At 40.8% G+C, this 14,492-nt stretch overlaps 6 protein-coding genes across 6 annotated transcripts; 2 read left to right on the top strand and 4 right to left on the bottom strand.

The window, feature by feature from the left end:
• Positions 1–1,414: 1,414 nt before the first annotated feature.
• Positions 1,415–3,591, bottom strand: LOC116715556 (gamma-crystallin M2-like). The gene is made up of 3 exons (XM_032556019.1): positions 3,215–3,591; positions 1,877–2,119; positions 1,415–1,774 (listed from the first exon to the last, which is right to left on the bottom strand). The coding sequence occupies exons 1-3, from the start codon at positions 3,230–3,232 to the stop codon at positions 1,502–1,504; spliced, it is 534 nt and encodes a 177-aa protein (XP_032411910.1). The 5' UTR covers positions 3,233–3,591; the 3' UTR covers positions 1,415–1,501.
• A 741-nt stretch (positions 3,592–4,332) lies between these two features.
• On the bottom strand, positions 4,333–5,151 carry LOC116715561 (gamma-crystallin S-1-like). Its single transcript, XM_032556024.1, has 3 exons — positions 5,052–5,151; positions 4,743–4,985; positions 4,333–4,655 (listed from the first exon to the last, which is right to left on the bottom strand). The coding sequence occupies exons 1-3, from the start codon at positions 5,058–5,060 to the stop codon at positions 4,386–4,388; spliced, it is 522 nt and encodes a 173-aa protein (XP_032411915.1). The 5' UTR covers positions 5,061–5,151; the 3' UTR covers positions 4,333–4,385.
• Positions 5,152–6,690: 1,539 nt separating this feature from the next.
• Positions 6,691–7,482, bottom strand: LOC116715559 (gamma-crystallin M2-like). The gene is made up of 3 exons (XM_032556022.1): positions 7,435–7,482; positions 7,119–7,361; positions 6,691–7,023 (listed from the first exon to the last, which is right to left on the bottom strand). The coding sequence occupies exons 1-3, from the start codon at positions 7,441–7,443 to the stop codon at positions 6,748–6,750; spliced, it is 528 nt and encodes a 175-aa protein (XP_032411913.1). The 5' UTR covers positions 7,444–7,482; the 3' UTR covers positions 6,691–6,747.
• A 1,798-nt stretch (positions 7,483–9,280) lies between these two features.
• On the bottom strand, positions 9,281–10,122 carry LOC116715555 (gamma-crystallin M3-like). The gene is made up of 3 exons (XM_032556017.1): positions 10,063–10,122; positions 9,717–9,965; positions 9,281–9,607 (listed from the first exon to the last, which is right to left on the bottom strand). The coding sequence occupies exons 1-3, from the start codon at positions 10,075–10,077 to the stop codon at positions 9,329–9,331; spliced, it is 543 nt and encodes a 180-aa protein (XP_032411908.1). The 5' UTR covers positions 10,078–10,122; the 3' UTR covers positions 9,281–9,328.
• Positions 10,123–10,657: 535 nt separating this feature from the next.
• On the top strand, positions 10,658–11,539 carry LOC116715554 (gamma-crystallin M3-like). Its single transcript, XM_032556016.1, has 3 exons — positions 10,658–10,685; positions 10,855–11,121; positions 11,215–11,539. Exons 1-3 carry the CDS (start codon positions 10,677–10,679, stop codon positions 11,491–11,493), a joined length of 555 nt encoding a protein of 184 aa, XP_032411907.1. The 5' UTR covers positions 10,658–10,676; the 3' UTR covers positions 11,494–11,539.
• Positions 11,540–13,091: 1,552 nt separating this feature from the next.
• Positions 13,092–14,096, top strand: LOC116716294 (gamma-crystallin M3-like). The gene is made up of 3 exons (XM_032557214.1): positions 13,092–13,146; positions 13,257–13,525; positions 13,628–14,096. Exons 1-3 carry the CDS (start codon positions 13,092–13,094, stop codon positions 13,895–13,897), a joined length of 594 nt encoding a protein of 197 aa, XP_032413105.1. The 3' UTR covers positions 13,898–14,096.
• The last annotated feature ends 396 nt before the right edge of the window (positions 14,097–14,492 follow it).

Raw genomic sequence — 14,492 nt, 5'->3', positions numbered from 1 at the left:
ACAAACCCACTGTAGTTAGGGGGGATTTTAATCCAGATATGCACATAAGAAGATTAAAGGTCAGCTGCAGCTATGATGCAGCACAATCCAATGTTCCTTTTGCGGCTTTTGCGATGCCAGAAAATCCTCAGTTCCTGCCACTGATCAAAGAAGAACTGAGAGAGAACCAACTGGTTACAGTCAAGGGCAAACACAATTTTTGCACTTTTAACCTCTCTGTAAGTCCATCCCGGATAACAATTTATTCATCTTTACACTTTGAATCTTTACACTTTGTATTCAGATTGTTTAATGAGGAATAGACGAGGTTCTTACTGGGATTTTAGTAGCTGAAAATCCCATTGGTGGTCAAAGAAACTCCCAGTGTCTGATGACCTGAGTGGACTTTTCCCCTCGTTTTTTTCTCTGTAGAGCTGCACTGATTGTTTGCACTCCTCTCAAAAAAAGCAAAAAAAAAACAAAAAATGCCCGGTCAGCGTCGGGAGATGGCAGAAACGGATCTGCGTGTGATAAAAGTCCCAGTTCGAACAACAGCTGAGCTCAGCAGCTCTGTTACTGATTTGCAACGTCTCCTGTTTATTCGGCCGCCACACGTCGACTCCTGTGCACGACGCCACATGGGCCCGTTTCATTCTTCCGTTCTGGCAGATCAACAAGCATGATATAAAACAACATATCCTGTCACAGGAAATTGCACTGTCGTCTCACAGCTGATTATCAAGCATATCTGCAGATTGTGATGCAAGCATGACCTTTTTCTCCTTATTGTTGGACGTCTAAGTCATCACTTGTTTTTGTTTACAAATTACGTAAAGGGAAAAAAAGGCAAAGATATTGATTTGATATTTGATTGGATTAACATAGATAGTGTCTTCTAGATAGTGGAAACTAAATAACAGTGACCCTAGTGAACAGCTGTACATCAGATAAGCTACCTCCCAAAGGACAAAGCTCACCATGACTACATCAAAGAAAAAATGTTGTAAACGATTGAGAAATGGGCATAATGAAACTCATGAAATAAAAAAGGTTGATGGATAAAAACGTTTTATCTCTATATTTAAGCATCTCCATCGTTAAAAATCATTTGTTTATGTGAATGTTCAGTTTCTTTTAAGCTGTTTCTCTCTTTCCTTCCTTCCTGTTTAGGGTGGCGATACACTTTAATTTTAATTGGATCAGAGCTCATGCCAGTCAAGTGAAGCAGACGAGTGTTGATGCTACAACAAAATAGATACACACCTAAACCCATATCTGCTGTAGTGCACACAAACCTGTCAGATTTGACCTTTCACCTTCTTGCCTTTCTGCAGGTCACTCAATTAGAGTTACCACACAAGTGGTGCTGTGGTATCTCTAGAAAACATTCATGTTTTTAAGACTTTTAAATGAAAAATAAATTAAAAAAAACATATTCTGTTGCAGTTTGTCTATATTTTATTAGTATGAAGGTTTAGAAGTGAAAGATAAGAGAAGGGAATCACAAAGCTGAAGAGGAGGTTTATAAGTCCACGACACGTCGAATGGAGCCGACCGCCGGATGGAGGGCCCCCCACTCCGAATGGCGCCTGTATTCACCTTTTTCCAGCAGGTACTGCCGTCCCCTGTAGCTTGGATTCTCATAGAAGATCCAGAGCCCGTCTTGGACGTGAGCTGAGTGGACTTCGTGCTGGCGCCAGCGGTCCTGCAGGTCAGAGAGGTCTTCGTTGAACTCCATCATCTGGCCGCTGAAGTCCGGACGTTCATAGATGCGGATCCTGCACGTGCTGGGTGGCTTGGATGGTGAACAATCAAGAAATCAGTTAAAATAAGAACATTTATTTTGTTATGTATTAGAAACCAGAACCTTTTTCCTAAAACATCTGCCAGGACTTACATGTCTGATGAGGCGACAGGAACGGATGGTGTCACTGAAGCCATTCCAGCTCTGGAAGATGGGGTACTCCCCTTTAAACAGTACATACTGGTAGCCCATATACTGGGGTCTCTCATAGATGACCCAGGTCCCACCATCCACTCGAATGGAGTTGCAGCGGCTGAAGTGGGAGCTGAGCTCAGGACAGTCACTGCTGCATTCAAAGGAGCGGCCCTGGAAGTTCTTGTCCTCGTAGAAGAAAATCTAAAAGAGGAGGTCTCAGTTAGAGATACCTGACTAACTTCTGCATCCACAACAATGGCCGCCAGTACCAGTACCAAAGTGCAAGCAAACACTAATTAAAGAGCATTAAAGATTTTACCCAAGTCAAGATAAGTTTAAAGTTCCTTATACTTTCTCTAGCACCAACCTTTTACTATGATGTAGCAATGCATTTACATGTCTGTTTCTGTGACGACTTAACAAAATGTGTTCATTAAAATTCTGCCTCTGAATGAACTTTGCTCTTGGAGCAGATTTCAAGCTAGAGTATAATGTCGCCCTCCAGTGGTAAAATAGGAGAATCACCAGATTTAGACAAGAATATGTTATGAAATCAAAAATGCCACATCGAATGCGATTACACCTTTACCTGGGTTTCCCCTGTGTGGGACAATAAAGAATATTTCTGTTCTATTCTACTTGATACATTGAAAACAGTGAAACACTTGGTATTTGTTTTGTTACACAATGTAATACTGAATTAATTCCTCAGACACATAAAATATTACTTTACATTTTCTGACTACTTTAATGAAATAATTAAAATATTAAATAATCAACTAATTTTAAAATAATTAAAAATCTAAATTGTATTTTAACTTTGTATTTTATAGATTTCTAAACAAAAATAATTGTATTATATACAGTATATATACAGTATGGTTGAACCAAATATTTTTAGAAAAATTTGATGTTATTCTCTTTCATTTTGTTTTCCATTATTAATTACAACATTATGAAACAGGTCATTCCTTATGAATAAACTGAGATAATCTATTGCTATATTAGAGATTATCCTGAAACTGTTTCAGAGAAACATGATGCATATTAACTTTTTTTTAGAAAGTCAAAAAGAAAAAAAAAAATTACAATAACAATTTTGTGCAAATATATTGTTTTTTTCATTAAATTCAACAGTTTTTCTGAGCTTTTTCTTCTTAACACAGATGCACTGATACCAGAATCAGCAAAAGCATGTTGGTTTAAAGCAACTAGCCAGGTAAACTGATCACCATGGTGGAGAATATTTAGTAAAAAACAAGCTCTTTAATGTAGCAGAAAAGTCCCTGTACTCACCTTCCCTGTGCGCTCCATGATTAGGCGACGTTATGGTCCTCCAAAGCAGATCAAATGAAAGTCCCCCACCTAATTCACACTGCATCACCGATCCACCACCTTTATATAAAGGCTGATGAAATGCAAAACCAGCACAATTGCTGTCATTCAAATGAGCTCTCGATTAATGCAGCAGCTGATTTGGCAATTGTTTCCTGACATGTTTTGTTGATGCTGATATTTCGCTCAAAAGATGCAAACTCCGAACATCCATACCATTAAACAGACATAGTGTTGTGAAAATGATTGGACTTAAAATCTTTGGGCTCTTTAGTCACTATTAAATACTTCACATCAATAGAACCTGTCTGACAGCATGGAGTAGATCCCAAAAAGCAACAAATCACAAACTTCCATCAATCTGGAACCATTTCGGAGGCTTTTGGACTCCAGCAAAACAAAGTAAAATACAACATCCACAAATCGTGGAGCTGGACTTAATCCAAAGACACATCACAGAAGAACACAAAGAGACATCTGTAAAGATCTGTGGACTTCATCTGCCTTAGTTGAGGTCAGAGATCATAATTTAACTTCAAGAAAGGCATAGGTCAAAAACAGCCTCCAATACTCTGGTTTTAGAAGCTGCATTATCTCTACATCTGCAGTGAAAACCAATACAGCATTTAAAAAAAAACAAAGATAATGCCTTGTGTCAAACCTGGTGGTGGTAGTGTGATGGTCTGGGGTGCTTTCACTTCTTATGAACAAATAATGCTTGTAGCTGACAGAACCATCAATTATGCCAAATCCACTTCTGAATGGTTAAAAATAAATGAATACATAAAATAAAATAAAAAAAAAATTATATTTTGGATTTGTCTAGTCAAAGTCTGGACCTAAATATGATTGAGATGTAGTAGCTAACACTCAAAAATTCTTTATTGTGATTAAATTAAAAATAATTGTGCAAAGAAAAGTGGGACAAAATTCCTCCTCAGCGATGGCAAAGACTCAGACTCTCAAAAATATATAACTACCTTTTTTGCTAAACTAGAAGTTTATAAATGTATTTTATTCTTGTTGGCTGATATATGTTATAAACTACAACAGTTTGAAACAACTGATAACAAAAAACATCACATTTCCATCCTGATTTTATTCCCCAGATGCATACAGAGCAGTTTAGAACTTAGTTCTTCACCCGGCGCACTGAGCCCACATTGGGCTGCCTGCCTCCCCACTCCGAGTACCGCCTGTACTCGCCCTTCTCCAGCAGGTACTGGCGCCCCCTGTAGTTGGGGTGTTCGTAGAAGATCCAGGCCCCCTCAAACACTTTGCAGGACTGGACGTCTCTGGTCTGCCAGCGCTCATGGAAGGTGGGCATGTTGTCCGAAAGCTCCACAGACTCGCCCTCAAAGTTTGGCTTCTCCCAAATCTTCATCCGCCACATATTTCCCACCTTGGAGTGTCAAGAAAGAAAATCCACTCTGAAAACATGCCGAAGAAGTGGTTCATTTGTGTTGTTTGTGATAGAAAAACCACTTACATGTCTAACGACACGGCAAGACCTGACTGCATCATTGATACCCAGCCAGTACTGGTAGTCTGGATACTCTCCTGGACTCAGCACATACTGGTGGCCCATGTAGTTGGGTTTCTCGTAGACCACCCAGAACCCGCCCAGGACTTTGATGGAGTTGCAGCGGCTGACGTACGTGTGCAGATCGCTGAAGTCGTTGCTGCTTTCATGATATCGACCCTGAAAGTTTCTATCCTCGTAGAAGATGATCTGAAACACAAACACCAGGTTAAGTCGGCGACTCTAACATGTGTATATATTAAATGATCACATTACCTTTTCCATAGTTAATTTCAATAAGTTTGGTGTGGTGAATAAAATATTACACCTGCCACCTCCGGTATGCTCTTTATACAGAGCAAGAACAATAAAGCCAAGCACATGGTTTGCTTTGTGCAAAGTGGATTTTTCAATCAGCGATTCAAAAATTGATCCAGGCGGATCACATTGTTCTGAAGCAGTGACTCCTGTTTCCCTGAACAAAGAGGCCCAAAGCCGCTGGATGCAGCAGAGAGTGCTGACAAAAACAAGGGCACTGCAGGACATTTGGGTTGTAGTGAAGCGCCTAGAGCTGAGTCAGTGACCCAGCAGGAAGGTAGGAAAGCACCAGAGGCTGTGCAGACCCTGGACTGCACCATCTATTTCATAAACGTTTTACATTCAATATGTCTGACTGTTGACTTCTACTTGGAAACAGAAAATAATATGTCTAAAGTTTTATTGAACTGCTAAGAAAGTAGTTCTTGCTAGTGAAGTGAAGACTTTCCAATAGATCCCAAATCGGATCTAGGTCTGGCTGTATGTTTAGGGTTGTCCTCGTACCAGAAGGAGAGCCTTTACCTCAATCTTAAACCTTTTGCAACTTTTTCCAGAATTGCCTTGGAGGAACACATCCATGTAGCATAATATTGCCACCACTATGTTTCACCCTAGCATTCAGTGTCATGTGTGTGGTCAGTTATACACCATACAGCGTTTTGCATAGAAGCCAAAAACCTCAATTTCATCTAAGCAGACATTACTCGTTACTGAACTCGGCTGTACAAGCCATAGCTCACATTTTCCTTACAAGTGTGGCATCACTGAAGGAGAAGTAAAAGGGAATTTCAGCGGTGTAAGAATTATTACCAAGAAGAATGCCTACAACAAAAAAATATTCGAGCAAACACAAATTGTCTTATGTTTGTGCCAAATTTTCTTTCCCCACCTTTAACACTTGGATACATCCCCTACTTCCTGCACGTACATGTGACTTCAGCCATTTCACAGCACAATCAAGTAAGTATGTTACCTTTAATTTTATAAAAATGCTACATATATCAAACATAACATAAAATAAATTTTACTTAGCAATTTAATCCTTGACGTTGGACCTCTGTCTTTCAGACACTCCACCTTCAGCACATAATCATAACAATGCTGTTGTGATTATGCCATCTATAATCGCCCTTAGGAGTTCATATGGTAAGTTCAGCAGTTCTACCTAGTGTTTGCTGATTTCTGCTGCTGCTAGTGTGGAGGAGCAGAGTGGAAAGTTCCAGGACTCTAGGATGTCCTGGAAGACTTTATTACATCTGGAAGGTGCTGATGCATCAGTTTATCGTAGACATGGACATAGAGGGTAAAGTCAAGAAAGGTGCTGCTCCAAAATGAATACTATCAAGTTTGACTGAAATTAGCAGTGCATTGGTTTGTAGTAAATGGATGACAACCTAGACAATCAATCACACCAACATCAGAACTGGTTTTGGGATAAATGTAACTGGGACAACAGACTTTGACCCAAAGTCCTTTTGAACATTTTTGGACTATATCCTCAAATGCCAGGTACATTCAAATATTCATGACTTTCATGCAAATGATGAGCGTATACACTTCTGACCAGAACTCTAATAAACTCTAATGAAGACACAAGTCAGGCTTTGCTTTAATTTTATTGGTTGTGCAGGCATTTAGAAGAAGCTTCCATCACTTAAAACTCTGTGATCCTGCGGAAGGAGCCGATACCAGGAGACGATGCCCCCCAGTCGATGTGCTGCCGGTATTCTCCCCTCTCCAGGAGGTACTGATGCCCCCTGTAGTTGGGAAGGTCGTACAACACCCAGGCGCCATCTGTCACCACACAGGAGTAGGCCTCGCGCATCTTGTAGGTATCGTAAGCCGAGGTGATGTCGTCAGAGCAGTCCACCACCTGCCCTCCGAAATCTGGTCTCTCATAGAGCCTCAGCTTCCAGGAACTGCCATAAATCTAAAAACAAACATAAGGGGGAGGGTCATTGTCAGGATAATCTTAAATTCAACTAAGACAGGTGTTTTCTGAAGCCTTTGCATCCAAACTCTCACGTTCTTCACAGCACGGCAGGATTTGACGCTGTCGCTGAAGGCCATCCACTGCTGGCTGTCAGCGTACTCCCCGGGGCTGAGGATGTACTGGAAACCTTTGTAGCTGGGCCTTTCGTAGATCACCCACACGCCGCTCTCCACCCGGATGGAGTTGCAGCGGCTGAAGTGCGTGTGCAGGTCGGCGCAGTCACTGCTGCAGTTGTAGCAGCGGCCCTGGAATTTCTTCTCCTCAAAAAACGTGATCTGCAAGGGGAAAGCATGAGTACATTTTTTCTGTGTAGCTTTTTAAACACTTTACCCCAGTGGAAGATCTTACCTTCCCCATTTGGCTGCAATGTAAACCTGATTCTTTGCTGCAGGCCCATCAAAGTATTTATCCGTAAAGAAAATGTGCAGAGCGTGGCAAGTCTTTGATACCCAAATGAGCTGGATTTGCATATCAGCAGAAACAGCTTGGTGTCATTTGATTTGCCTTTGTTCCAGCTTCATGATGAGCCTCTATCAAACACATGCTGGAACAATAGAGGATCATCTGCAAACAGCATGGATGACAAAAAATAATCATATTCTTTCACATTTAACTGCATCTGAATCTGTATTTTAGGAATCTTACATAAATTTGCTATTGTTTTTTATTTCAACAGTGAGGTTTTTTGCAGTTTTATTGTGGGCATAGTCAGTAGAATGTCCTGGAAAGGGGATATGTGAATTATATAACCTGAACAGTACACTGTGAAAATTAAATAATGTCTGGGTGTTTTTTTTATTACAGTTTTTAGAGCTTTGATATTATTTTACTGGTTTTTTCCCCCCACACTATTAAAAAGTTGTAGCTATTATAAGTCCAGAATACTGATTTGATTCTGATAGAGTTTCTATGGAGAGAGCTAAAGATTAGGGTGATGGCAAAGAGGCTTTCCAATTTCAAACACTTGGAGATCATTGACAAAGGAACTCACCCAAATACCAGTGGAAAAATGCTAAAAGCTGGTCAGTGTAAAAAGGACTTATTTGGAATAGTGCCAATATTTGTCCTTAATTATTTAGAAAATAAAATTCCCCCCCTTTATTATGTCCTGTTATATTTAGAGTGATGCCTGTTTCGTTTTCCAGTGGAAGTTAATTTTGATTCTAGCTGTGTATGACTAGTTTGATTGAAGAGAGATAAATAACAATTTAAAAACAATATATGCAAAATGTAGTTCAAGGTGACGGTTTTTGCAGCTTGATTTGAAGACAGAAATATGTCAAAAATAAATTTTGCACCATAACCTCCGTAGGTTGGGATGAGGGATTCTTGCAACATCAGTGACTTAATTCATACAGCTGGAAGAGATAACTGTTTGCAATATATGAACAACTGCGCAGAACAGTTTGGCAACATGGTCCACACACAGATATCTAAAGAGCACATTTGAATAAAACGTTCTGCGCAGAAGGCGTTTAACTGCATTCAAGCAATTAAATTGTGTTACCCAGCATTTAGTTCCTCATTCGTTCTGTTCCTTGTGTTCATTTTTGAGACTGATTTGCTGACAGAATCCATTAAAAACAGAGGACTCCAGTCTATTCAGAGATTGGTCTCTTCGTGGATATTTCTCTGGAATGTGACTACCAATTTTTTACGGAAACCTCGCCAGTTCATGGATCTCGTTGTAAAGCATTTGTAAAATATATTTCAAAAAATACAGTTTGGAAGCTGAAATATGTAAGCCAAATAGGAGCAATGCCACTCGACATGCTATTGGCTGTTTTTTGCAAAGCAGCCAGTCCAGGAGCACCATTGATTTTCCTTTGCACTGATTGGTTGTTTCCCCACGGTCGGAATTTAGGATGACCGTAGCTGTAGATCTTATGCCAAGACGGTTTTGCTGTGCATATTAATGCATAGTATGATATATTCAACGCTTGACCTATTAAAATTTGTAATTTAAGGCGTTATTAGTTGTTCTACCGTATCAACATTTTAAATGTAATTGTTCTGCTAATGGGAACTTTTAGAAATATGAAGGGTTGAAATATGAACCTTGTGCTTTAATTTCAAAACTGTCCAAACCTTGTGCTTTATTTTCAAAAAGTTCCCATAAATGCGCTAGAAATGGCAGAAACACGTCCTTTCCCATCTAGTTTAGGTCAGAATAAGGCACAGGTACAAACACATCTGGATTTCAGCTTGCTTTATTCTGGTTTTCACCAGCTACATTCCAGAGCTAACAGGCGTCCATGATGCGCCTAATGGAGCTGAACCTCGTGGAGCCGCTCAACCCCATCTCCCTCAGGTTCCTGTACTCTCCTGGTCTCAGGTACAGCATCTTGCCCCTGTAGTTGGGCTGCTCGAACATCAGCCAGTGGCCCTCCATGACGTTGCAGGACTGGCACTCGGAAATACGGAAGCGGTCCATCATGTTCTCACAGTCGTCCACCAGCTCGTGCATCTGGCCTGCGAAGTTCTCCCTCTCGTAGATCTTCAGTCGGAAGGGTCCTCGTTGCTGTGGAGGGAGAAATTACACTGAAATCAAACAGCCGTCTGTGGTGAGAAGGTGAGTGAGACTTTTAAACGACAACATTGACCTGTTGACGGGGAAGTCCTCCACTTACCATAGGGATCATACGGCAGGATCGGATGCAGTCACTCGCGCTTATTCCCATCAGCCGCTGGTTGTCGGGGTATTCGCCCCTCCTCACCAGCATCTGGAGGCCCATGAAGTTGGGTTTCTCGTAGACCATGAAGAGGCCACTCTCCACCCTGCAGGAGTTACACCTGCTCAGGTAGGAGGTGAGCTCCGGGCAGTCGCTGCTGGTCTCATAGGAGCGACCCTGGAAGTTCCTGTCCTCATAGAATATAATCTACAAAAAAAAAAAAAACCACAGAAGAAATTATCAGCTAGTAGTTGATCTTCAATCTGAGTCATTTTGCATCTGATGTTTGGGAAATTTCACTTACCCTCCCCATGGTCATGATAATTGTGAGCTAATTGTGAGATTCAGCGCACCAACATCGGCCCTTTCCCTTTTTATACATTGCACAGCCGTAGCATTTCCACATGGCTTGTGCTGAAAGCTTTGAGTCATCACTCTATATTGTGGCACAGAGCTGCACTATAGGGTAGCAGACTTTAGCGTACATCAGAATCTGCAATAATCCATTTATTCTCAGCTAAATATTGGGTTTCATGCCTGCTTCCAGCAACTCCTACAACTTAATTCATCTCTTTATCCAAAAAAATACTCATATAAAGGATGAGTAATGAATCTGGAAAAAGACTAAAACTACAACAAGATCTTGTCAACTGAAGAGTAGGAAAGTGTTGGCTTTTTGTCATAAAAAACTGAAAATAAATATGACATTTCTGTGACCTCGCGTAACCTTTCACAACTACAGTTAACATAGAATAATAACTATTGAGGTGTAGCGTAAAAAGAAATCAATGCAAGGCCACGTGAACCTAATGATGAGTCATGATGTTTCAAACAAAGGTGAACTAGGTGGTCTGAAGCTGATGGTGGATATAAAAGCAACGCCGGTTGGCATCATTTGGAAAAACGAAAACCGTCACCATGGGCAGGGTAATATCCGACTTGTCCTCCGTTTACATGTCAAAAAAAAAAATCCTGCAAAAGGAAAAACTCAGGGTTCTGATTGGCTTTAACATGTATGAGAAAATTGGTCCGAACACTTAATCATCCTTGGCACAAGCCGCGGTGTCTCACCCTTTCTCCTGTGTCCTTGCTGCAGATCATTTTCTATGAGGAGAGGGGCTTCCAGGGCCGTTCCTATGACTGCAGCAGCGACTGCTCCGACATCCACATGCACCTGAATCGCTGCAACTCCTGCAGGGTCGAGAGCGGGTGCTTCGTGGGGTACGACCGCCCCAATTTCATGGGTAACCAGATCTTCCTGAGGAGGGGAGAGTACCCTGACTTTCAGTACATGGGAAACATGATGGGCATAATGGGTATGGCCATGATGGACACCATCCGCTCCTGTCGTATCATTCCCATGGTATGATATTTGTATTATCTCTTTAAGGAGGAGATTTGAATTGGCGAGCCAGCAAAAAAAGAAAAGAATAAATCTTTCGTTTTCCTTTAACAGCACCGGGGACAGTTCAGGATGAGGATCTACGAAAGAGAGAACTTCGGCGGTCAGATGCATGAGCTTATGGATGACTGCGAGTCTCTCCAAGATCGGTTTTACATGTCTGACTGCCAGTCCTGCAACGTCATGGATGGCCACTGGCTGATGTTTGAGCAGACCAACTTCAGAGGCAGGATGATGTATGTGAGGCCAGGAGAGTACAGGAACCTCCGTGAACTGGGAATGAGCAACATCATGAGAATCAGCTCCATCAGACGCATTATGGATGTGTGTTAACTGTGATCGAAACTATCAAAGAAAATAATAAACATTTTTTGAAGTATCTTTGTTGCATCTTTTCTGTACTTGACAAGCAGGGATTAAAGACTCTGTTCTCTTTAAATTGGAATTACATCAGTTCATATTAAAAATATATTGGAGACAAAACTATGTGAGCATCCCAGGATCACCTTACTGTGCAATTAGAAATGAAACGGTGACTATGTACAAACCATTCCACCAATGTTATGTTGCACATGTGCACCATTGCTACAGAATCAATGAAACTGCGACTCAAAAATGGCAGGAATGACCCTGTAATATTGTTACTTAATCTCATTTCACACTATGCAGACGCTTTAGTCAACTCGGCAGGCAGGATGTTTAAAAATCAAAAGTGAAACTGACAGCACGACCTACTTTATTATTATTTTGACTGACCTGACCACTTTGGGGCAGCAGTAGAGCAACAATTATGAACTCCTAGATTGGTAATTGAACCTTAAATATGAAAAAAGAGTAAATAAATAAAATGGGACAGTGATGGGGTGAAAAAAGTTACTTACCTTGTCCCTAGTTGAACTCTATGAATTCCACAGATTTTGATCCCAATATATGTGCAGTTTTCCAAACGGGAGCACACCACAAGTGACACAAGTAGATAAAAGACGTGACAGATGTCACTTTCACAAATTTAATTTTGTTTAGAGCCACATGTTTTCAACATGCTGGCATATGTGGCAAGAAAGAAAACAATGTGACAGTGGCTTCAGAGTGATACCGACTAATGGCACTTTTGCATATTTTGGCAGAATACATCTAAAAGGTAAAAAAAAAGCAAAAGATGCACGTTAGCCAAAGCACAACTTGGCGAGATGAAAATGTATCTGTTTATGTCAAATTTGACACAAATGAGTATCATTGAACTCATCAGTTTTTTTTACTGAATGATTTATCTCTAAATATCAATTATTTTGCTAACTACAGAGAAGTAGTAAGCGACCTGTTGATTATCTTGGGTGACGCTTGAGGTATCCAGACCCATTCCAGAATATAGAGTTGCGCATCACTTTACCACGATTACATTTGACTGTTTGATATAAGTTTTTCTAAAATTTAAAATGATTTTAACTGTAGATTTGTTGAGACGTGCATCTTAACCTATAGAATATTTGACAAAAACTCTTGGAGAACATTGAGATTGTTTTTTGGCAAACGTGATGTGGGTTGCTTGAGTTGGTATTGGTCTGCCATAATTTGCTATTTTTGTCCAGACTCCCTTCCTTTCTGTCGAATTATGAGCTCCGACTCGGATCAGATTGGATTAGATAACGGTTTTATCCTTAATAAATTAAATTATTTGAAAAAAGCTTTTGCATTTATTCAGGTTATCTTTTATTCTCCAACAAACATAACCCGCCGCCAGTCCTTCAATGAAAAATGCTAACATGCAATAATTTCACTTTGCAATGTCATCATAACATTTGCCTCCATACATTTTAATCAGGAAGGCTGCAGCGTTCACAGCTTTGATGTGCAGTATAGTGGGGATTTCCATGATGAGCTGACTCAGGTATTTTGTACAATCGAGGGGCAGATTCTTTTGATGTCACATGATGCATAAAAGGCAGCGCGCCAGAGAGAAAAACAACAGAAATCATGAGCGGAAAGGTAATGGAGGGTGCAAACTATCTAGACTGCTCCACACACTCCCAAAAAGTTAATAGTTTTATGCACAGTACTTTAAATCAATGGTGAGTGTTTGGGGTGACCAAAAAAAGCTCTAAAACTATGTCTTTCTGATCAGATTATTTTCTTTGAGGAGAGGAACTTCCAGGGCCGCTCGTACGAGTGCGTCGGTGACTGCTCGGAAATCACGTCTCACCTGAGACGATGCAGCTCCTGCAGGGTGGAGAGTGGGATATTCATGGTCTACGAGCAACCCAATTTCAGGGGCCAACAGTACCTCCTGACCAAAGGGGACTATCCTGAGTATCAGGATACGATTGGGTTCAATGACTGCATTCAGTCCTGCCGAATCGTCCCTGTGGTAATAATCACTATTGTATCAAACAATGAGAGATGATGACTGCCTGAAATGTAAAAAATAGTGCTTTGCTAATTAAAGTTGCTTGTTTTCTGCCCTGCTCAGCACACTGGACTCTTCAAGATGCGGATCTACGAGAAAACAAATTTCGAAGGCCAAATGCACGAGCTGACTGATGACTGCGACTCCATCCAGGACAGCTACAACATGTCGGACCTGCAGTCATGCAACGTGGTGGACGGCTACTGGCTGATGTTCGAGCTGCCTGAATTTGAGGGCAGGATGCTGTATCTGAAGCCAGGGGAGTACAAGAACCTCAGAGAAATCAGCAATGGCGTCAGATTCAGCTCAATCAGACGCATCACAGAGTCCTAACTCTCATGGTTTCTCTTCAGCCGACGAGTTTAATGATGACCAGTGGAAGGCAGAAAGGGGGAACCTCATCTTTGATCCTGAATCTGTGATTTTGTGCCTTTTGTTCATTGTTTGCTTTTAATTCCAATCTCACTGTATAATTTACCTCTTAATTTGTGATACGCAAAATAAATGAACTGGTTTCAAACTGGTGAACTAATGTGTTGGATGCATTGTTTTTGTAGAACTGGCAAACAAACATGCAAGTATGTCCAGTGCATGACATATTCATATAATCAGTGCTTTTGGATGAAAAACAGTGGGACAGGGACAGAGTCAGGTGTGTCCTCCATGGAAAGTCAACATTATGTTGAGCTCGTAAGCTATAAATACATTCTAACTCACAATATACTCCCTCAATGTTATTAAAGTTGTGGATCTCACCTGTCAATAAACTCTCATGTGCAGAAAGGGAACTGTGCAATGATTATCTACCAAAATGGATGCATTATTATCTGCCAGTCATGCTCACTTTGGTGGTTATAGTGCATCAATTAGTCCTTCTAGAGTTAGTTATGGGATTCAACAAGGTTTTTAAATGGGAACCCCTCTGTTT

Source organism: Xiphophorus hellerii, chromosome 24 (genome assembly GCF_003331165.1).
Source record: "Xiphophorus hellerii strain 12219 chromosome 24, Xiphophorus_hellerii-4.1, whole genome shotgun sequence".
Classification (NCBI taxonomy): domain Eukaryota; kingdom Metazoa; phylum Chordata; class Actinopteri; order Cyprinodontiformes; family Poeciliidae; genus Xiphophorus; species Xiphophorus hellerii.
This window is presented reverse-complemented; position numbering and strand designations above follow the sequence as displayed.